Here is a 22,962-nt window from a genome sequence, read left to right as displayed (position 1 = left end):
GCAACTGAATCTATGCATTTCCCACAACTCACTGCAAAAGTTCTGTATGTGCTATGGGGAAGAGTGACTCATGTCCATGTCACTTTAAACAGGAAATTGTTATTAGAGTAAGAATCCTGGAAGTACAGCTGTGAGAGGTGACCGTAAACAGAAGAGGGATAAAGAGATTAATAAACATCATGGGGAATATAATGGAAATGGAAATATTAACAATAATCATCTCTCAGTTTCTGCAATTTAGCCATCAACTATTGTTCATTTTATTTTATTGATATTATATCTTTAGGCTGGTAATAAATTCTCTCGGCCCTGTCAGGTTTTATTCCCATTAAGAGTTTGTTAACTGAAATTATGGTATATTGTAATAACAGTCAGAAGAATTCTGCATAGTGTGCAGGAGTAGATATGTGTCTGTGTTGAACCTTGTGTCATGAGGGGTTCTTCTTTAGATGTGCATGTTGGTATAGTCTATTCTGGGATTAACCAGGATAAACCAGTAACTAGCAACAAACTGAGTCAGCCTTGCACCAATATGCTGAGGGACATGTTTGTTTAGCATGCATGTGTCCAAGAGGGGTTTCTTGGGAGACATGAAATGCTCTGCTAAAGGCTATGCAATGGCAATGAATAAGTGTAAGCTCTAGGGTGAAAAAAGGTGTCTTTCAAAGAGTTGTACAGTACTATAATAGAATGGGATCTTAAGGTATACTTGAAAAACAGAATCTGCTAGAAGGCAGAGAAAATCTGAATAAAGCATTTTGTTAATTTTGCCTATAAGTAACTGGAAACCTGGAATAGAGAGAAAGAGACAACATTAGGCCAGACTGTATGAGATAGAACACATCTTTCCTGCATTACTGAGAAATGTTCAAATGTTACACTGATTTACAGCTATTTTTTCTCTCAGATCATTACAGCAAAACACCTACACCCTTCACTCTGAGTTTCTATACATGGACTTACAAAGTGAATGTTATTCAGTTAATATTAGACATTAGAAGGTGCAATTTTGTGGTACACTGTCTTTTTAATTGCAAGAATAGGACCAGCAGCACCTGAACAAATATTTACTTACTGTTTATGTATGTTTAAGTCATAAAAATAGCATAAACACTTCAGACATATTTTGTGGTCGTTGGTAATTCAACAGGTTCCCTACAATGAGCAGATTTATAGTTCATAAGCTACTAAGTCTATAAATGCTAGTTTCAGTAGGGGTGCTAATGCAGCTGATCTCTGTGCTATGTAATTAACGAAAGTCTGTAGGCCCCCCAGCCTGAAGCGTGCTAGTGTGTTGAACTGCTACGACTTTCTGTTGCCGGAATGACAGCCTCTGTGAAGTCCCATGAAATGTTTGCTCAGTTACAGCACGAAGTCCTGGAATGGCAGCAATAACAAGCCCCAGTGTCTGGAAGGAATGATGTCAGCCCCCTTCAGCCTTGGAGGGATTAGAGCCTGGGCACAGACTAAACGGTCTAGAGGGGGCCAACTTTAGCCACTGTCAAAATCACATGCAGTTGGCTCATTACTCCACTAAGTAAAGGCATAAATGAAAAGACTGAATGGGCCATTCATGCTTTTTATTTTTCCTTTAGAACACCATTAATAATGCAACATGGTAAATAGATTATGCTTGACTGGTGGAAACTCGCTGAAATATTTTTACTGAAACAATTGTAAAAATCTGGGTGATAAATTGCAGAGCGAGTGTAAGGATTAAGAACTGTAACGACACGCCTGTAATGTAACAACATAATGTAATGAAACAACGATCAGTAGCAGTCTGAATTAATCTAATGTAAATTGTTGTTCATAGCTGTATACTATAGTATAGTATATATTTTTCAAAACAATCTTTTTACAACTTAATCTAACATAACAATGGTTGTGTTCTCATTGGGCTCATTATCTTCTAGTCTTGCTAACCTCCTGACAGATACAAACAAGTCTGGGGACTTTCATCAAAGTTTCAGCAATATTCAAAAGACACGCTAATAAACTAGCTGCAAAAAAAATCCTTCATGGTGTTCATGATCATGATATGATATGAACATATTTGACCCTGGACATCCTCATGCTTCTTCAGTATGGAAGAATATTCGTTCTTTTCGCTGGTGTTCATTTGAAGTAAATTCGGTCAAACGGTGTTTCTTGGAACAGCGTGGGAACATTGGTTCCTTCCAACGCAGCAGAAGTCCTCACTTTGCAATCAGATTTGAAATAAGCAAGATTGATTTAGTTGGAATGATTACAAACAAATTACCCATATAGCCATTAATAGTAACCCAGTCTCAAACCCTAACCTTAAGAATTCATTGAATTATTTGTATTAGTTGGCTTAAATTTGCAATTTTGTGGCCATGTTAACCATTAATGTAGCCACAGAAAATAATACTGAAAGATCCAAACCACCTTGTATGATGAGGCAACCACATCGTTTACCCTGACAACCCTGTAGGTAAAGAGCCACAAGTTAATGAATGTGGAAAATGAAACTAATTTTTTGAACTTATGTTGAACAAGAAAAAGTGAATACATAGTTAAATATAAATCTACTGTAGAGTTCCATTGAAGGCAACTGCACTTGTAAAAATGGTGCAATCATCTTTTTTCCCTGGGCATGTAACTTACATGTTCCTTAAACATTATAGAGAAACTATAGTTATTGTGCAATTTTATTTTGTATGTTTATATCTTCATTCCAAAGCTTAGCTCAGCTAAGATAAGCTTAGGCATTTTAGCAAAGAAAGGTCCTTCACAAGGGAGATATTGGACCACCATCTGACCAGTTTCCCACTATCTGGCCCTTTGAACACACATAAATCAAACGGGGTACTTTCACTGAGAATCCATTATTCATGGTATCTGGATGTGGGCAATGCGTCCAGAGGATGTGGTATTGCGGTGTCCTGTTCAATTGCTAAAGCCAAAATAGAAAAGAAAGGGCTGTGCATAATGTGTCTATGGCCTGTCAGATAAAAAAGAAAGAAATGCAAAGTAGGGTTTATGCTGATAAAAGGCTCTGAAAAGCTGCAGGGGGAAAAACATTCCAGGAAGTCTTACACGGGAACTTAAGGGAGACACTTTTTAAAAGAACCACCCGTGCTGAGATGCTCAGGATGAATGACTGAATGAATAATTCTCTGGGAAGGAAATGAGCTTCTCGTCTGCAGTTATTTTCACTATAAATCCAGAGTTTCAGCAAGCTAACTCGCACACTGGAGCGTCACAGAAAAATGCCTGGGAACATGCGTAATTATTTATCATTCTGAATGAAAGCTTTTTGATAAAAAAGAGACATATTCATATAGTGAAATGTCAAGATACACAATAAATAACAAGTTATCAATCATGAGCTATTACACTGGCATTTACAAAATACTCTAAAAATAAAGCTCCAGTACGTGTGGGTGTGTCTGCTGTTGATTTAAGCAGACCTGCCAAAGGACTGGCACGGGAGCAGTGAGTTAGAGTAATAATTAATTAGGCTAAAGAGATTTCTGTGTTGATTGTAGGATCTCAGAAATCTTCAGAAATCCAGCCTCCCCTATATATTTATATTTATGTCTGTACTTTTGAGTGTCACAAACAGCTGGAACCAAATTCCTTGTGAGTGTCAACACACTTGGCAAATAGACCTGATTCTGATTCTGATAATTCACTTACTCTTCCCACACATTCCTTCTGACTGTTAGTTCAAGCTTGGAACTTTTCTTCCTAGCGGATTCAATTGATTCCAGCAAGTCAAGCATTCTTCATGTGTACAGAGGAACACACAATTTAGTAATATAGTACAGGCTAAAAGTGCATTAGAGGTAGGATGTAAAAACAAAAATGGTGCAGTTCTGAGCTCAATCTATTTTTATACTCTAATATTGCCTCAAGCAGAAATTGTGACACCACAACCTCATGAAAAGAAGTAGAAGTTTGTGGATATTATTAATCATTCATTAAAAGGCAACTTTTGACAATAATTTTCCTCAGATCTGTTGTCCCTCATTGCCAAGTGTGATGACATCATGTCCTTTTGGGATGTTTCATAATCAGTCTGCCTGGAGCACTGGGGAAAAAAACAGTCACAATGACAATAATCATATCTTCTAGCATAAGGAGCACTAGCCTGAGGGCCACTGAGAGAATAAACTGTTGCAACTCAAAATTCAGCCAAGACAGCTAGGCAGAGACACATGAGAATTATAAGCCAAGACTCCGCGCTCTGTCATTAGCTGGCCAGAAATGAGATTTACAAAGGAGACTTAGAGTGCAGGTTGTCAGGTTACATCTGACATCCGTAACAAAAAACTCGCCTATATTAAATTTTCCAAGATTTGCCTGTGTGGATTCACAAAATTCAACAGCTTATATTTCATTTCTCTGCTGAGTTAAAGATTATACAAGAAATCCTACTAAAATGCAAAGAAACAAAAAAATATATATTTTAAATTAAAGGGAAACTATTCATTGTTTGAAGTGGTTCTAACTTATCTGCTTACAAAGACAATAAAAAATAATGGGAAACTAATTATTTGAAGTAGTTCTAACTTATCTGCTTACAAAGACAATAAAAATGGTTAATTCTTTTATTCATTCACTATTCTTTCTTACTTTAGTCCTTTATTCATTTCACACTGTCTTGTTCATGTTGTCAACAAGGAATAAATACAGCTTGACAATGAGTGATTTATTTTTCCTCTTGGTGACATGGCATCTAATGTAGGGCAGATGGAGCGAGTGATTAGGCAGCAGTTCCTATCACTCACAATGGAAAAATTACATTGCAACTTCCAGAATGACTTTCACAGTTATTGTTGTACTGGTACTTATACTTGCAATGGCCTCAAATGACTAATCTAATACGTATAACAAGAAGAATAAATCATAAAACTGTTAATAAAATATATATATATTGTACGAGAAACATTACCGGAATGTCTGGCTAAAGGAAATGCATTGTAGTGATGCATTGTGTGTTCGGTCTTGTCGTGTTACAAAGCCAACTAGGCATATGGTCTCTTGACACACCACAAGTGCAGACAGAACACTATGATGATGGATGCTGCTGACTTGCCATTGACAGAGGGCCTGTATGGGCAGAGCACTGATTTCACAAGAAATGCCTTAAGTGTGCTGTTTTTAAGTCCATGACCTAAAAGTACAGGGGTAACAGTCGACCTAATTAGTGTCACTCTGTATGTGAGCACAAATAAACAAATGAATTATACTGGAAGAGAATGTAATCATGATGTGGGCACAGTAGCGTAGGCACTTTAGTCATATCTCCAAGTTAGTGGGTTTGATTCCTTTCTCTCTCTCTCTCTCTCTCTCTCTCTCTCTCTCTCTCTCTCTCTCTCTCTCTCTCTCTCTCTCTCTCTCTCACTGTGTGTGTGTGTGTGTGTGTGTGTGTGTGTGTGTGTGTGTGTGTGTGTGTGTGTGTGTGTGTGTGTGTGTGTGTGTGTGTGTGTGTGTGTGTGTGCGTGTGAAGTTTGCATGCTCTCCTTATACTTTTGGGTTTTCTTCAGTGTACTCCGGTTTCCTTCCCTAGACCAATGGCATGTGGTGTACCATGAATGGTAACGGACCTGTATCATACTGGCACCCTGTCCAGGATGGCCTGTCCTTTGTGTCCCCTGGTAAGATAAGTGGTACAGAAACTGAATTGAAATTTCAGTGTTCACGAACTGTGAAATATATCAAATATTTTGTATTTGAACTCTGCTGCCACCTCACAACTCCAGGGTCCTGGTTCAATCTTGAGCTTGATTTACTGTGTCCATATGAATTTCCAACCGTTTCTCTAGTTTCCTACTTTTAAAAAAAAAAAAAAAAAAAAAAAAAAAAAGCTTTTGTAAATTGCACCTAGGTGAGATGGAGTGTATGAATATGTGTGTAGATGGTAGCCTGTGATGGACTGGTGTCCGAAGTGTACTTCACGCCCTGCACTCACTGTAACTGGAATATGCTCTGGATCAAACACAACTCTGACCAGAAGAATGTATAAGAAAAGAGTTCCTAAAGATGAATGACTGTGTTCTAATTTTATCCCTTAGTTCTCAAAAATGTCTAATTTAAGCAATACTGTGGGTTGAAAATAATTAGTTATTACTTGCATGTTGTTCTGCTGTGCTTTGTTTGGCTGCTGTAATGACAGTTTCCCTCACAGGATCAGTAAAGTGTATACAATACGTGTGTAATTATTAATCCATCTGTCTCTCTGTCTGTGTGGAGAACTGTAGGTAATTTGGAGACGCAAAGCACAGTGACCTTGATGCCCTGAAATGGCTCCATTTGCAGGCATCAAAACACTGAAGCACTGTAAAATCCTGCTTATAATTCATTTGAAGCAATCTACACTTCTGATGACACAACGTTAGTGTCAACTGGTAATTAAGAGTTATGAGCAGATCCTAACACTTATGCAAACTGTTTTCCACTTCTCCTGTTGTTCCACTGATCTCATGTCGGTTGTATCCTGGCCTGTATCCATTGCTTCAGAAAAAAATTCAGTCATATTGTTTACATCATCAGCAAGCTTCTGGTTCATTCATTCCAATGTTAGTCAGTTAATCAACAATTATGAGGGTGTGTTGTTATAGCCAAGTGTCTGTATTTAGGTTGATTCAACATGATATCATTTCAGAGGCCTGTAACTCATCAAAAACACTTTATCTACATTTCACACTACCAGACATGCCCCCAGTAACTAGCACTTTTATATCCATCTGACCCATTCTTTAGACTTAGAAATACAATAGTAACATCACTGAATTCTGGGAGGAAAAATACAAGACAGGGAACATTTACTTTTAAAAAAAAAATTCACTTAGACAGTGTTTCTATGGATGAAACAAGGACAGCATCATCTTTGCAATATGAATATGACTCTTAACCATTTATGTTTACAGAAATGAAGCCACTTAAAGGGGGAAAAGTCTTGTGTGATTTTTTTTCACCATGGGGTGTATCAATATATAAAAGTACCAATTTCTTTTAAACAAACAGCATGTTTTTATTTATTTAATTGCAGTCCATTAGGAAACCTTGGACACCACTGCCACCACGTGGCTCCGAACGCCGAAAAGAAAGCAAATGCCTTATAGTTGAACTTATACCGCCCTCTGCTGTCAAAAACTGGCATAGTCACTGTCAGTTAAAGATTGTTTCTGACAACAGCAACAAAATCTATGAAATACAATAAACGTTTGTACTGTGAGGAAAAAATACATTTTATGAGGTGCATATTTTTGTAATTCTTTAATTAGATTATTAAACGTGAAGAGGAACATTAAAAATATCTACAGCTTCAAAATAAGTTATTTTAAAATCTATGTTTGACAACTGAAGGATTAAAACGTGTAACCATTAGTCGCATTATCTATGTGTATTTTACAGCTGCATTTATTAAATGTGCGGAAATACAGTATTTGATAGCTGATTTTGATATGATCCACTTCGATGTAAGCATATAGACATAATTCAAAAATTCGTGATTCAGTTTTAAAAATTCGTGCTCCAGGTGAGGCTCGAACTCACAACCTCGGCATTGCTCTGCATTGTACTGCTATATAAGTACCGCGCGCTAACCGATTGCGCCACTGGAGCTCCATCCACCTACTAAGCTCCTGCTGTATAACATCTACCGCCATCACCATAACGCTCGTTTGTTTGTTTAGTGTTTTAACGCGAGAACTATATTTGTAACGTGTGCTTTGTATAACCCACCGATGATGTACAATAATTAAATTAGCTAATATATTAACTAGGTCAGCTAGTTAACCGCTAGATTAGTAGCGAACAACTAGCTGTGTTTAAACGGCGCTTTCATCAACATAAACCAACATAGCAGGAAGACAAACTAGGTCACTAAGACGACTATTTTTTAAACCTCGGTCGAATATACCTCATGGCTTTAGTAAGGATGTTTTCACTTTTAAAAAATGAGTTTTTCTTTTTTCAGTTTTATTTTTATTTTTATTTAACGTGTGCATGTTATGGAAGGCCAACGGGGCCAATGGATGCGGAAATAGCCAGCTTTTTTCTCACAGGATCAACTTTCCACGGATAAAAAAATAAAAGGTTTAATAAAATAAAATAAGAAAAATTTAATTTTCTGTGGAAAAAACAAGTTGTGTCTTGCAAAGTCAGACCACTGATGTTTGTTCACAGCAACAAAAGCACCGGAAATTATTCATTAACATTCGGTTTTTTGCATTTCTGATGACAAGGACAATGAGATGCGTTGTTGGAGTTACGGCTTTTATGCTTCATTATACACAACAAGTCAAAGTCAACCGTCGGCTGCGGAGATAGCGATGGACCTCACAGTTGCTGATGTAAATGTTAAACACTCAGTATAAAGAAAATATATGTTGTTTGAATTAGTTCTATAGCACAGTGCTTCAACTCCAGTCTCATATACTGTACACTATATGTTTTTTACTATATTTTTCATATTCCACAACATCACAAGTGTTAACTTTCTCTGCAGCATCATGCAAAACAGTGTATGCACATTGCATTGTTTCTTTACACTGACCTGTCAAAAAAAAAAAATGAAAGTAAGTAATAAAACAATAAGGGATAACAAAAACAACTTAAGGAAATAAAAATTCATTATCAACCCCTCCTTCTAAGAACGAATGTGTTTGAATATTTTTACAGTAGATAATAGTAACAGCCAGGCTATAACAAACGTCCAAAGGTTTGTATTCATGGTTAATGTGCAGTATGTACTATTACATTAACAGTGAATTGTAAACAAGGATTTTAGTTTAGCATAACCTCACTTCTACACATGGACTGTGCTCCTTCCCACCCCCTTATTCTCTTTGCAAACAGGTACAGTGTTAACAGCTGAAGAGTAAATACACAGCATGATATAAGTATTTAAAATTGCTGCTGCTATATCACTGTAGCCTAAACCAAATAAGAAAAATGACAAACGAGTCTCTTCATATCAGCATAGACAAGTGGATTAAGGAGAATGAGGATTCTTTCTTACCACCTGTCTGCAACAAATTAATGTAAGTAGATTAGATAATAATTAAGTAATTTAACATTATCACACTAACATTATCTACATAGAAGATTAAAACTGTACTAAAATGTATTATATTCAGGTTCTTCTATCAGCTAAATATCATGTATGTTGGAGGTCCAAACATAAGGAAGGATTACCACATAGAAGAGGGTGAAGAGGTGAAGTATGTCTTTGCAATAAAAATTGTCATAAAGGCAACTTAAGGCTCCAAATCTCTCATACTAATTATTCGATTTTTGCTCCATTTGAAGAAAGACATTGATTTTCTCAATTTGATATCACTTCAGTTTTTGATTTGAGTTCAGACAGGCACTGTAGGTGATTGCCCTCCAATTGTAAAGCATTACTATTCAGAAAGCCTGCTTTTTTTATTTTCTCTCTGGACATGCTAAAGAAGAACCAACCAGGTCTTGAGTAGCTTTTCAGGTGCAATCTCCCTTTTTTTTTTTGCAATCACTCACACATCAACTACTATTTTTTGTAACTTCTTAATGTCATTCAACTCACTCATAAATAACTATATAATACTTATAGTTAATCCTAGGGAATCTATTAAAAAATATTTTTTACATGGTTTGACATGACTTTTCGCTAACTTTAATTCATAATTTTGAAATTTTAGTGTGTAAAATACATTAAAAAATGGCCCATGCTTGCCTTCCTTCAGTTTTTCTCATGTCCACACATTGTTTGTTAACTTTTAGGAGCCGCAATGCTTACACAAAGTTTAGAGGATTTGAACTTTGACCCTTTTAACAGTTAAGTTACAAATAAGAACAAAGTCCTTTTACTTTTTTTGCAATTATTAACCACTACCAGTTACTGTTTGGCTATGCTCATAATTTACAATTTGATACATATGTAAAATAATAATAAAAAAAAAGAAAAATAATAAAATAAGTTGTAGTTTCAGTTAGAAAATGATTGAATGTTAACTTATTCTTTGAATAAAATCCATTCATCTGGGCAAAATCCAAATCCAAGTTCATAAAAAAAAAGAACCTGGGAAATTAACCAATGAGTTAAAAAATAATAATAATAATAATAATTAAATAATTAGTTAAAATAAAAATGCTTCTGGTTGTATGTCAGTAGCACTCAGTGCAATTGTTATAGCAATGTGTGGTCAGTAGAGGTCAGCGCATGCCTAAATATGGTGACAATTGGTAAACAGTGCAAATAAATGGTAAAGACACCACTATAATACAGAAAAAGAGTTATATATAATTTCCTGGTGAATGTTTGTTTCGGATAAATTTGTACTTTTGATGATAATTCACTTTTAAAGTAATGGATGAAATGAAACAGCGCAGGTTGTGTGAACCAGCTGTCATATTGTTGTTTTTGTTACTGACCTCACAGTCTCTTGTCTCAGCTGTTTTACCAGATCCGGGGTGACATGGTCTTAAAAGTGATTGAGAATGGCAACCACAAAGATGTCCACATCCGAGAAGGAGAGGTAGGAATCATGACTTTGTGGTGATTAAACTGTCAGCTTCCTTTTGATTCTCTGCTGTAGCTCTGATTCTGATGGTAGTCAGTTCACTGTTTCACCTGTCAGTATTATCATTGGGTGTTTGGATGTGTAAATGTCACCTGGCACCTATCAGTATTATCATTGGGTGTTTGGATGTGTAAATGTGATGCATGCTCTAGCCCTATTTTTTGCCAGATGTTTTTGCTGCCAGCACGAATCCCTCACTCTCCTCAGAGGCAGGCCAACACAGTGGGACTAGTGGTGGAGAGGAGACGACTTCGCTCTGAGACAGACTGTCTCCGGTAACTAAGCCAGATACTACTAAAACTATGTCACATTTACTACTTTAATATTATCAATAGGTCCTCATGGAGTGGGCATAGCTTACTAATTAGCATTGTTGTGCCCTGTGATGGATTGGCATCTTGTTGAGGTTGTCCCTTGACTTGTACCCCAAGTCCCCTGGGCACAGAATACACAGATGTCTCAATCAAACTGGTTTGCCATGTATTGTTACATTACAAGTATTTACCTTTTATGAGTATTGCACATTTAACAATGGGTATTGTTCCAAAGCAGTTTTGCAGGAATATAAAAATTCCAAATGTTGATTAATGAACAAGTCAGATGAAATTGTGGAAGGAAGAACTTTCTGAGACAATATTAGGAAGGAACCAGACTTGGGAGTAAACCCATCCTCATCTGGTGATTATAAATCATTTCCCTTGTATATCTCTATTGAGTCAAATGAAATTGTGTAATTTCTGATCTCGTTAGAGTTCTAACATTGATTCCATCCAGCCAAAGCCATCAAATACTCTATGAAGGAGACCTGAGCACAAAACCGACTGTGGCAACTTAATTAAAAAAAGTTTCTGATCATACCATACCATTGCCCATGGTATCTAAACAATAATTCTGTTTCAAAAATGTATACTTAATTCAAACACAGCCAGAAATACCACATAATCTTTGGGCCAATAAATATCTGAAGACAGGTTTTTCAAATGTTTTGTGGACCGATGAGATGAGAGTGACTCTTGACAGACCAGATGGATGGGATCACTAATGGACACAGAGCTCCACTTCGACTCAGACGGCAGCAAGGTGGAGGTGGGGTACTGGTATGGGCAGGTATTATTAAAGATGAGCTAGTTGGACCTTTTCGGTTAAAAAATGGGCTCAAAATCAACTCTCAGACCTACTGCCAATTTTTAGAAGACACTTTCTTCAAGCAGTGGTACAGGAAAAAGTCTGCATCTTTGAAGAAGACTGATTTTTATGCAAGACAACGCTCTGACAACGCAACGACAAAGTTTGTTTATTATCCTCACATTAACAGGTGAAAATAAACAAGTGAGATGGAAAAATCTTTGTTTTTCATTTAGTTGCATAATAATTCCGCACACTAATAGTTGCCTAATAACAGTGTACATATGTATTCTCTTAAGAAAGCCAAAACTTCACTTTTACTACATAAATGTTCAGGTTTGAGGGTTTGTTAACACTCTGGATTGACCAAGAGCACTGTAGTTGTACAATAACAAAAGTAATCCTCAAAAATACAACTTGCCTAATAATTGTACACACAGTATATATATATATATATATATATATATATATATATATATATATATATATATATATATATATATATATTCTTCAGCAGGTTGTTTTTTATTTCAGGTACTATGTGGATAACAGTACTGACATCCTGTTTGAGCGCTGGTTTTACTGTGAGAACCTGGGCACTCAGCTAGTTCCAGTCATTCAGGAGTAAGTCATTGTTATGAGTCTAAAAATGATCTCTGAGTACACACTGAGTACAGACAAACTTTGCTTTTGCTGACAGATTTATGGCATCGAAGCAGCATAAGACTGGAAAGCCTGACCCAGGTAACTGCTTTTTGTCTTCTGCACCAAGTGGTCAGATTTTTGAACGTTTTTTTAATATGAACACTTCTCTTCATATGAAATCAATATAAATGTAACATTTATGACATTCTAATCATCAGCATTTATTTTGTTGGTTTACTTTTTACTTTATCTCTTGTGGCATGCTGTGGGAACTCAAACACACCCCATAACGCAATATTTTGCAATCTTTTCAATATGAAGCTGATAGAATGTGCAATGCATTCAGAAAATATTCAGATGCCTTCACTTTTTCCTCATTATTTAAATGAATTTAAATTTAAAAACATTTTTCCCAAAGCTTTAAAAAATGTATATAAAAAAATTCACTGCACTATTGCACAAGTAATCTAAACATTCAATCAGTAATCTGTTAAATCGCATGCAGCAGGAGATTGTCTTCTCTGCAGTAGCTCTCACACACTGTCAGTTATGACAGGGAGAAGAACTACCGTATAACTTTATTTTCAGGTCCCTCCAGTAATGTTCAATCAGCTTCTTGTCTAGGCTCTAGTTAGGCCATTCTTGGCCCAAAAAACACCTGTGTTGTTACTGTTTAGTGTATTAGGTCATTGTTGTTTATCAAACCTTAAATCTTGAATAGCAAACAGCCTGAAATAATGAGCACACTGGAGTAGGTTGGTTTCACAAGAATGCTTCTGTAGTTTTATCCCTTCATCTTAACCGTGATCCCATCTCCCAGTTCCCACAGCATGATGCATACATCACTGGGCATCACATTACAGATAGAATTGGTCAGATGACGAACAGTAAGTGGTTATACTTTACCTTCACTTCATAGGTCATAAACTGCACTCTGATTTCATCAGACTATAAAATTACTTACTCGTAGTTTGAGAGGTCTTAGTAACGTTTAATTTAGCTAACTGCAATTTAGGTTGCATGCATTTTACACTGAGATGTGACTTCTGTCTGGCCTCATTACCATAAAGGCCAATGGTGAAGTGCTGTAAAAATGTTTAACCTTTTGGAAGGTTTTCTAATATTTGCACAGGAACTCTGGAGTCCAGCCACAACAATCCTTAGGACATCTCTCAATCTAATCAATCTCTCAATCTCAATCTCTTATCTTGCCTGGTTTGGTTAGGCAGCCAGCTATAGGAAGGATTCCTGCTATTTTGAACTTTTTCCATCTATTTATGGGAAAGCCACTGTGCTGTTCTGAAACTTCATAGCTAATGAAATCTTTCCCATTCCCAAAATGTTTGCACTGACAAGGCTCCTTTTTATAATCACTCCCTGGTTGCAACATACATTGTGGCAAATATAATAATTTCGACAACTTCAACAACCTATTCACTGACATGAATGTTTGTAGCTGATCCAATCAAGAAACCACCTTTCCCTCTCAACACAATGAATGTGATGACTCCATTCTGCTTCAAAGACTGGGTGGGGAAGCACAAGCCTGCACTGGTCAGTGGACAACCTCTGAACATGTTTGGAACTCAGTTTGAGACTGAGGTAAGAAAGAAAACTGCATGATCTTGTACAAATTCAGTGATCTAGTGCTTTTCCTACCGCACTATTTCTATATTAGTTGACCTTGGTAAAAAGGCTTCATATTATTGGGATATCCCATCAGTTGGTTTGCTGAATATCTTTCCAACAAATTTTTTTATGGTGATATATGTTTTCGTAGCACTTGTATATATTTATAAAATTCTATCATTGTTCTCTTTATTCTAAGGCTGAACTCAGTCTTTAATCTAAGACTAATTTATTATGGCATTCACTTACTGTCTTCTTTGCTGCCTTCTTGGCCAGGTCACTTGAAAAAGAGTAAGATTTATTCCGGTTCAATAAAGTTTACTTTCATGGTTGTCCAGGTGGTCATGTGACATTAATACTACACAAATTTTGTCTGTGGAAATGCAATGTGTGTACACATTAAGCCCTGTTATGAGCACACACAAACAACATACATCTGAATATAAAATAATCAGCGTAACATTTCCCGACATGGCAAATGAAATGTAAGTGAACAATCTACTGTACATGCAAGCTGTTGGTTGCCTGATCTGATTTGTGGGTATTGTCATGTGGCAGACAATAATAAAAGACAGGGGTTTCTGGGATATCCTTAGAAACAGAATTCCCACATAGCCTGCAGTTTTCATAATACCTTGTTTGTTCAATGCTAAACCTGTTAACTGTTCCCTATTGTAAAAAAATATATATATTCAATTTATTTGCATTTTGGAATACATTTACAACTTATTATATTTTGATATGGGCTTTTAAAATGTTCATCAATTGCATGTTACTCTGGTTCTCATCTTACTTACTGTAGAATGATCAAAGTTATTCAAGTATAAAAATAAGTGATTTGTCAGTTTTAAGCAATGCACTGGGGTCTTAAAGAGAAATTTTATTAAGACACTGGTAAATAGAATCAAGAAAGGAAAACTGATCATCACATCATACATAATTATTTTGATTCCTTTTCAGGTTATGTTGTATGGTCCTGGAGAATCAGAGACAACTAAAAGACCTACTGATGGATGGATCTGGCAGCTAGTATATTGCTCATATTTGCTTCTTTAATTATTGTGTCACTGCCCATGTGGTCTATCATATTTGTTTCTTTAACTGCCATTCATTTTAGGAGGGCTCTTCAAGCGTCTCAATGAATGGCCAACACTACAATCTCTCTCAAGGGGACTGTCTTTTGGTACTTGAATCAACAGAGTAAGTTTTATTTGTAAAATTCAGTTAGCAAAAGCACTTTTTGGGAAAATGTACTGGAAGTCATAGTTTTTACTGATTTGTGTGTCTTTTACTTTGTGTGTATACTTTACAAGTGTGTATATCTTTGTGTTCTCCTTAGGTATAACTGGAAGAGGGCTGAGAATTGTGTTGCCTTGTATGTTGTTCAAAATCCAGAAAGGAAAAGGCCTTTCTAAGTAGTGGCAGAAAAATGTTTGTCTGTGATCGGATTTAACGTTAAGACCTGCTATAAAGACTGTGCTCTTTAGCAGTATAAACAGTAGATGACTGTGCAGTTACATTTCAGGAAAAATATATTGCATTTTATTTTATGGTGTCATGAATGATGAGTACTAGATTTTATTTTTAAAATCAAACTATTTCAGTAATGTTACACTGATAAAATATAAAACATAATTCCTTGCAGTCTGTGTAAATTATTAAAATACTTTATAACTAATAATAATTTTACTGATTATTGGATAAACAATGCAGAAACTGTCAAAATATTGCTATACTAAAAAATATCAGTAATTTCTCCAAAATACTATACTCAGCACAGTGCCAAAGGGAGGTAAAAGATAAACCAAATACCACACTTACAAAATTGTGGTTTAACTGATTCTTGGAATTGCCTTGTGCTTAATTGTAACCACTTCCTTTAAAAAGAATCTGGATAGGTAACATGATAAATGAGAGCAGCCCACAAATTACAACTCCTGAACATAAGCAAACATTAATCAAAAGATGGGTTCAATGTCAAACTTTTGGCCAGTCACAACAGAATCGTTAGTAAATAAGGGAACCACATACAAAGAAACGCATGTGATACCCCAGTGTGAAATAACCTGGTGGATCACTGATAATTCAGGGTTGCTTTGCAGCTAGTATTTCAGGTCTGATTCCTGTTGGGAACCTGGCAATTTGCATTCAGAACAATAACAATTTGAAGGATCTTGAAATGTTCTGCATGAAAGAGTGTCTTAAGATCTCTCTATAAGTATTCTCCAAACTTAAGAGTCATTGAGCTCTTATTATTCTCTCTGGGGAGATTTTACCAAATCATTTTAAACCAGTGTTCTGGAGGAAAAAAGATCACATTTTACTGAAATGGTATGTGGACACCTGACCAACTTCTCACTCAAAAATGAGTGATAATATGGAGTTAATCCCTATTTTCTGATATTAAACCTCTATTCTTCTGTGAAGTATTTCATTAGAGTTTGGGCCATGCTTTGGATAGATGTGTCCTTTACCCACAAGAGCACAAAAGGTTAGACATGTCCCATTTCATATGTTTAGGTAAGGATAAAAACCCGACCGAAGTGCAGGGCTCCCAACATTACAATCTGGGACCCTGCCCAAAAATCCAAGGGAATCCTAATAACCCAGTAGGAGCGAAAAGAGCAGCAAGTTTCAGAGCTTGAGCAAGGGTCACAACAAGGCTCGAGGCATAAGTGGATGGTCACAGCACAGCGAGGCATAAGGGGAGAACGAGAATCACGGCAAGGCATATCGAGAAAGCGAGGATCATTGCAAGTCAAAGGGGAAGGGAGTGAGGAGCACGGTGGCAGGGTGTCCCGAGCAACCACCACCGACGAGCAGAAGAGCTAAGTGACATCCTCCGCCGAGCAGAAGGTCCAGCAAAGTCGAGAACTGAACAGAACTGAGCCAAAATGACAGAGCAATGGCCGAGTAGCATCTTCTGAAAATGCCCACACCAGGGGGAGAGTGCAAAATAAGGTTATATCCAGCTGGGGGAAAAAGGTAAATAAACAAACCAATCTGCTCCATGACCTCCCCTGTGGACAAGAAATAAGGCAGCATGGAAAACCAAGGAAAACCGAGAAGTGGAGTGACATCCCCCACCAAAACAGAAGCGATTCGAGGTCACGTGCACTGAATCAAACCAAAAAAAAAAAAAACGACTGAAAACAAAAACCAGAGAAAAAAAATCTGTTTCTGTAGCTGTCGGGTCAGGTGATCTTGGCATTATCCTGCTGGGTCAGTAGAGTCCTTCTGTCAGAAGCATAGTGTTTCATGTACATAGAAACACGATTTATTGTCAAAAAAAAAAATAGACAGGGAAAAACTAGGAAAACTGGAAATAAACATGGCTAAAGAAACAGGAAACATAACCCAACATAGGCAAAGAAATGGTATGGACTCAGGAATGCTGGGTATTTATTCATATGGTTTTTCAAACTTTCTATGACAAATTTACAAATTAAGGTATAATTATAAATTAAACAAATCAGCTTACAAAGTCCCTTCAATTCTGGTATGTGTTGTTGCTTCCTAACTTTTAAATGTTGCCATTGGTCTGCCTTCTTCAATACTTCTCACTTGTGTTTTACAGATATAGAAACGACCAGTTTTATAAATAATACAAATAAAATAAAAACAGAACTTTATACTTATTATGAATTTGCAAATTACAAAGGCAAAATAGCAAGACATACTAGTGTGTAAAAATAAAGTGACGTGACATACGGCTAAGTATGGCGCCTGCATTTGACCCATCCAAAGTGCACACACACAGCAGTGAACACACACAAACCATGAGCACACACCCTGCGCAGTGGGCAGCCATTTATGCTGCGGCGCCCAGGGAGCAGTTGGGGGGTTCGGTGCCTTGCTCAAGGGCACCTCGGTCGTGGCCGGCCCGATACTCGAACCCACAACCTTAGGATTACGAGTCAGACTCTCTAATCATTAGGCGACGAATTTAACATATTTAAATTAGGATATTCAACTAACCAATACTACAGTTCCAAGCAAATCACGAAGAAATCACCAAATGCTTGGAACCCATATGTTTTCAATCAAATAAAAATATTTTTTTATCTAATAACCACATGGCTCAAATATTTTAAATGATGCACAGTTTCCAGTGAAGACTCTTAACTGATGTGTTAAAACCTGCTGTCCAGTAAGTGTTATACTTTGCTCTCATTAAACACATTTTACTTGAACCTGGCTAAGAAATTTTTAAAGGACAGTACAATAAGAGAATCAGAAATTTGATTTATGTCTAATCATTTGTGTCACTAAAATATCGTATGCCACCAAGAGAGATGAATAAAATACATTTTGTAGGGCAAGTCAGGCTTCCAGAGTATAAAATAATCGCGTGTGGTTTACTACCATTTGAAAGTCATGTCTCAACTTTACCACATTTATTTATTTCCTGTACATCAAACCAGCTTAAAACCTCATCCTTTGACCTCATTTACTTGAGAAATCACTTATCTCAGCAAAAACTAAAACCTAAATTTGAAAACTACACTGAAAATGTAATTGCTAAAATATACAAGATGTTTATTTCATTATGATTTCAAATAATGTGGGTTTTGTTATTTTCTGTGACTGAGATATTAACCATAATATGACCTACCTGGAGAACATTAAAAGCCTGGAGAACCTGTGCCAGGAGAACAAATCCATCCTGAACATCAGCAAGACAAATGAGTTGATAGTGAACTTCAGCAAGAAGCAGAAGATTAAAGGGGCACTAGTGGGGAGTGTGAGCATTTTACATTACCTTGAGGTTCACATCATATAGGACCTGAAATCAGTGTTGTATAAAGTACTAGAAAGCAATACTTGAGTGAAAGTACAAGTATCGTACTACAAAAAGACTTTGGTAAAAGTGAAAGTTGCCTTTCAGAATATTTCTCAAGTAAAAGTCTTAAAGTATCTGATATATACTGTACTTAAGTATCAAAAGTAATTTTCTGATATTTAATGTACTTAAGCATTTGAAGTAAAAGAATTTTCGGAAAAATTTTTCGGTAGGCATAAGAGGCACTTCATCCGGTAGGAAGAATCTTTCATACCAATTTACAGAAACATTTCTTGCAAATACGGCCACGGGTGTATAACGTTATCTTCTTGCACCCTGTTCACCAATATCGTCAGGGTGGTCGTCTACGACAGGGGTGGCAAACCCGCGCTCCCGATCCGCATGCGGCTCTTTGCCTGGTTTCATGCGGCTCTTACATTCATATCGAAGTTTGTGTGTCTTTTTATTGTGAGTGTTCGCTTCGCTTGAGTTCGCGCATGTGAGTGTGATGAAAATACCTCAAAGTTTCTCAGTAGGAGCAAGATCTTTTGAGTAAACAATTTGTGTCAAGTTTGCTCTCAAAATGGCACGGAAAAAGATGATGATCTTGTGTGCTCATGTGTATGATGTGGCTCTTTGCAGTAACACAGTAAAAAATGTGGCTCTTGTTCTCTGACTGGTTGGCCACCCCTGGTCTACGATAACAGGAGGTCCTCCAGTTTGTCATTACATGGCGGTTTCAGTTGTGCTTCTGACTCCTTTTGGCAACATTATGCTGAAATAGAGCGTGCGGCACTGCGTAATGCAATCTAGGAGCAGTGATTCACCAAACCTCCCTTATTGCAGTCGCACACATTTCTTCTGATTTTATTTTGTAGTAATGAGTAACGAAGATGCTTAGTGGAAATATAGCGGAGTAAAAGTATATATTTTATCTAGAAAATGTAGTGGAGTAAAAGTGAAAGTTGACATAAATTTAATAGTGAAGTAAAGTGCTGATACGTGAAATTTCTACTTAAGTACAGTAACAAAGTATTTGTACTTCGTTACATTACAGCACTGCCTGTAATGACACTTAAACCTTCCCTGAAGGCAGGGCACCTTGATGGGAAGCATCACAGCCTGGCTCAGGAACAGCTGAGTATATCAGCAGCACTAAGGCCCCTGACTTACATTCTATCTATAGCAAACGGTGGCGGACCAAGACTAGTAATAAAAAATGAAAATGGTATATAAAAATCCTTGACTTTTCTCTCTGCTGTGGTCAGTGAAGTGTTTCCACTCACTGAAAGCCAACACAGAGAACATGATGAACTTGTCTGAAACAACTCCCTCTAGCTCAACCTGATTTTGTTCAGCATATATTGTACACATCTGCACTATATTCAAATACAGTAAGTCATGCTGTTTATCACACTTTGTATTCCAATATTAGATTTTATATGTTCTATATTTTTTCCTCCTACTTGTATTGAAGTAAATTGTGGCATATGTAAAATGCTATATAAATTCTTTATTTTTAATTTTAATTTTTATTCCATTTTACAGTAGCTGACGCAGTACATTTTGAAATAAAACAGTAGGACATACTTCTACGTAGAACAACACAGAGCTGAGGACTGAAAAGTTATGGGCAGTCGTAAAAAGCATTTCATTATCGTCGTACTGTACAAGTGACCAATAAAATTTGAATTTGACATGTTTCATTGCTGTTATAGTTCTAACAGTATAAAAAGGCTTATTAACAAAACAAACAATTTAAACCTTAATTAAGTATTCACTCGTATCTTCAGTGTATACCTAATAACATGTTTCTCTGCTAGGAGGGCAGCCATTGCCCAAGGCATAGCATACTCCAAGGTCACAAGTCCCATGAGATTATATTTGAAATGTGAGTAGTCCCATGGACATGCCTCCAACAGCCTGAGCAAGACCCCCCAGCTGAACTCCCACAGGTATATGAACAAGGTGTAAACAGTCAGCCGTAGCAATAAGTGGAAGTGTCTCTGTTGTAGCCATGTGCTCAAGCCCTCCATTAAAAAGATAGCTAAGCTATAAATAAGGAGCGACCACAAGCTGGTGTAGCCTGGAAGCTTTTGGTCATGAGTGTAATACCAATTCCAGGTAGCAGTAAATGCCACCTCACACAAACACCCATGCAAGGCATAAACATAAAGACGAGCGAGAGGAGAGAGAGGTGAGGGAGTCAGAGAGGCAAGTGGTTCGTTTAGATAATCAGAGGCTCCCACATCGATACCAGGATCTGTTCCAGGAAGAAACAGAGGCACATTGTTAGTACAAATCAATTTACTATCAGAAACATTCTTTACTGATTATAATTTGTTCTCTATTAACTAGTGGACAAATATAGAACATTGCTTAGTAATGACGTTTATTTTTTAATCATTTCACAGATGATTCACAGTTATGGTTATAAGGGTGGTGCCTTTACCTTTGCGTTTTTCAGAAGTTTAAGAAAAAATGTAAGAAAATTTAAAAAATAATATAAACCCAAACTAGGCTTGAGTATTAATGGCAGATTAAAAACCTTTAACATGGCTAGCGTAAAATAATAAAATACTTCTCTTGGTATATCTGCATTTGTGTGATATTGATATTAGAAATTACTAGACTTGAAGAAAAGTTTCATAAAACCTTACTATATCCTCTTTTTTCAACCACAAAATGTAACACTAAACTGTTCTGAAAATGAACAGTCAACTAAATGTAAAGGCTTTATGTTTATGCAATAGAGTTGTTCCCAATTTTGGGGCAAATGACTCCAAAAGGACTGTGAAGATATCATGAGCCTTCACTCTTGTAACAACACATTCTAATAAATGATTATTTTGAAGTTTGTTTTCTTGACTTCTGTAGTTCCTCTGAGTGAAAAATATTCATTTGTATTGCCTATGTGTCAAAGTTGGAAAAAACCCCACCCTAAATCACTTCCTTAAAATGTGGCTTTTTTTTTTAAATATTTTTAAAATAGTAGCAAATTAAGTTAAATTCATAGTATTTATAATATTACTTTATAAAAATTCTAAAATGACTCAATTTGTTTTTTAACGCCTAACTTAACAAACATTCATAACAGCTAGAAGTACAGAACATATGGAATGCTTATTATTAAGGTCAGTTTTGAAAATTACATTGTTTATGATGTGCTACCGAATACAGCATCCTATAATTAAAGAATTATAAGACACCATTATGAGGATATAATTTATATGTCCAGATACTTATGGTTTATATTGAAGAAATGATGATAGCAATATTATTTCATTATAATAATAATAAATTACTCTACACAGTTACACAGTTCCCTTTAACAATTTCCACGTGACACAATTTCAAAACTATGAGTTTAACATGAGTCAGTGATCTTCCACAGGAAGTGCGTGCGAGGTTTTTGACTGCTATAAAGTGTCAGGTATTAAATTTGTGTCAACTGGGTTACTGACATCACTGCTCATTCATAATCTCATACTCTATGGACATGTGTGAGGGAATTTGTGTATGTGTATGAACTATTTTACTATTGAACACAACTGTATTTTACTGTATGAACACAATAGTAAACATATTAAACATGAGCCTAAAACTGTTGTTTTAATTGTTTATGCATTTGTTTTTTTTCCTTCACAGTAACTAGCCAATCAGATGCAAATATCTTAATATTCAATTCTACTCATGCACATTTATACAACACCACCAAGCGCAAAGACATGACCAGAGAGATATCTGTTCAGGATTAGATATCAATAGCTGACTATTTGAAAACATATAAAGATTTTGTAAAACCTTTTAGAATGTGTATCTTTATTGGCATCAGGTCAGTAACTGATAACCTTCAAAATAGTGACTTGTATGTTGAATGTCTGAACGAAAACTAAAATTATTGTCTCATAAATATTTGTAATTAAATATAAATATATCTATATTCAATGCTATCATATATTATACAATGAATGATCATGCATGCGTATGACAGTTAAACTTCAAGAATGCAGAGGTTTAGTTTACCACAGAATAAAATATATTCACATTGAACATTTACTGCTACTCACTATTTGACTGCCTCTTTCTTGGATACAGGGTTTTGGATTCCATCTCTGTATCAGTTCCCTTCATCAGTGTGACACAGCTTTCCACATTTTCCTGTTCATCTGTGGACTTTATTTTGCCTGAGCTAAACATTAAGCCAGAGCATGCTAGAGACATCCCTGCCTCAGATTA

The 22,962-nt window shown here is 36.3% G+C and overlaps 2 protein-coding genes and 1 non-coding gene across 3 annotated transcripts; 1 reads left to right on the top strand and 2 right to left on the bottom strand.

Moving 5' to 3' along the window:
- Positions 1-7,505: 7,505 nt before the first annotated feature.
- On the bottom strand, positions 7,506-7,599 carry trnai-uau. The gene is made up of 2 exons: positions 7,562-7,599; positions 7,506-7,541 (listed from the first exon to the last, which is right to left on the bottom strand). It is a non-coding gene; the product is annotated as a tRNA-Ile (tRNA).
- Positions 7,600-8,794: 1,195 nt separating this feature from the next.
- On the top strand, positions 8,795-15,575 carry haao (3-hydroxyanthranilate 3,4-dioxygenase). Its single transcript, XM_027150318.2, has 10 exons — positions 8,795-9,020; positions 9,117-9,195; positions 10,413-10,496; positions 10,710-10,816; positions 12,201-12,290; positions 12,367-12,410; positions 13,768-13,913; positions 14,901-14,969; positions 15,058-15,140; positions 15,280-15,575. Exons 1-10 carry the CDS (start codon positions 8,932-8,934, stop codon positions 15,353-15,355), a joined length of 867 nt encoding a protein of 288 aa, XP_027006119.1. The 5' UTR covers positions 8,795-8,931; the 3' UTR covers positions 15,356-15,575.
- Positions 15,576-20,217: 4,642 nt separating this feature from the next.
- Positions 20,218-22,962, bottom strand: LOC125141076 (transmembrane protein 229b-like). Its single transcript, XM_047812719.1, has 2 exons — positions 22,794-22,962; positions 20,218-20,986 (listed from the first exon to the last, which is right to left on the bottom strand). Exons 1-2 carry the CDS (start codon positions 22,945-22,947, stop codon positions 20,493-20,495), a joined length of 648 nt encoding a protein of 215 aa, XP_047668675.1. The 5' UTR covers positions 22,948-22,962; the 3' UTR covers positions 20,218-20,492.

Source organism: Tachysurus fulvidraco, chromosome 4 (genome assembly GCF_022655615.1).
Source record: "Tachysurus fulvidraco isolate hzauxx_2018 chromosome 4, HZAU_PFXX_2.0, whole genome shotgun sequence".
NCBI classification, from domain to species: Eukaryota; Metazoa; Chordata; class Actinopteri; order Siluriformes; family Bagridae; genus Tachysurus; species Tachysurus fulvidraco.
This window is presented reverse-complemented; position numbering and strand designations above follow the sequence as displayed.